The sequence below is a fragment of the Tupaia chinensis genome, unplaced genomic scaffold, assembly GCF_000334495.1.
Source record: "Tupaia chinensis unplaced genomic scaffold, TupChi_1.0 Scaffold149184_1, whole genome shotgun sequence".
NCBI lineage: Eukaryota > Metazoa > Chordata > Mammalia > Scandentia > Tupaiidae > Tupaia > Tupaia belangeri.
In genome coordinates, this window is record NW_006209032.1 from 583930 (window position 1) to 584985 (window position 1056).

General features: G+C 65.4%; 1 protein-coding gene across 1 annotated transcript in view; it reads right to left on the reverse strand.

The window, feature by feature from the left end:
• BSN (bassoon presynaptic cytomatrix protein) overlaps positions 1-1056 on the reverse strand; it is a 70343-nt gene that overhangs the window by 6113 nt on the left and 63174 nt on the right. Inside the window, 1 exon segment of the mRNA XM_027769285.1 lies at positions 1-1054. Coding sequence (XP_027625086.1) covers positions 1-1054 — 1054 coding nt within the window.

Here is a 1056-nt window from a genome sequence, read left to right on the forward strand (position 1 = left end):
CGGCTGCTCCCACCGTACATGCGGTCGTCCTCCTCCGCCGTGTCGCGGCCGGACATCCCGAAGTGCCTCCGCTGCTCACACACATTCTTCTTCAGCCCGTAGGTGATCTCGTCCTGGAACTTCCTGCCCCGAGAGACGAGGCTGCTGCTGGCTGCAGGCGATGGGTAGGAGGCCAGGTCTGACTCCACGTCCTTGGCCTCTTCGATCGGCGAGAACTTGGAGATCTTCTGCTCCATGCCCTGCTTCCGGTGCTTGCTGCGCTTAGAGGAGATGGCAGCCGGGGCCAGGCTCTTGGAGGGGTGCTTGGGCCCCACGGGCCCTGGACCGTACTTGTCTGCTCGAGCCCCGTGTCTGTAGTCACTGTCGCTGTAGTAGTGGGCGCCGGCTGGCCGGCCATTGCTCTCCATGCCCCGGTGGTGGCTAACCTTCCCACGGGGGTCGTAGGAGTCCTCCTCGGACTCCTCCTCCCCTCTGCTATAGCAGCAGGGCAGAGTGGGCCCCTCCAGGACCCCCGGTTCTCCGGGCTCCTTCCCTGGACGCCCACTGATGGTTGGACCCAAGGGCTCCAGCCGCTGGCTCTCGGGGGCAGTGGAGGTGCTGTCCTTGGTCAGCTCAGTGATGTCGTCGATCATCACGTAGTTCCGAGGCACGTTCTGCTCCAGACTGGTGTAGTGCGAGTCGGCAGGGTAGGTGGGGACTGGGCTCTGGCCCACACCGCCACGGGGCAGCTCAGAGGCCTTGCCCGGCTCGTAGCTGCTGCTCACAGCTGGGCCGCTGTAGCTGGTCTCAGAGGGAGCTGACGACATGGCCACGATGGGGCTGGCAATGACCTCGTAGTTGGTGGGCACCTTCTGTTCCAAGTCGGCCAGCGACGTCTGGCGTGGCTTCTGGTGGGGAGCGCGGCTGTCAGCGGGGACTGGGAAGAGGGTGCTCTGTGTGGTTGGCATGGGTGCTGGGGCTGCATAGTGGCCTGTGGGGCGGAAGGCCTGCTGGTGTGGCAGGCCAGGCTCAGCCGCGTAACTGGCGCCAGGAGGAAAGGCTGGTGCTGGGTACGTG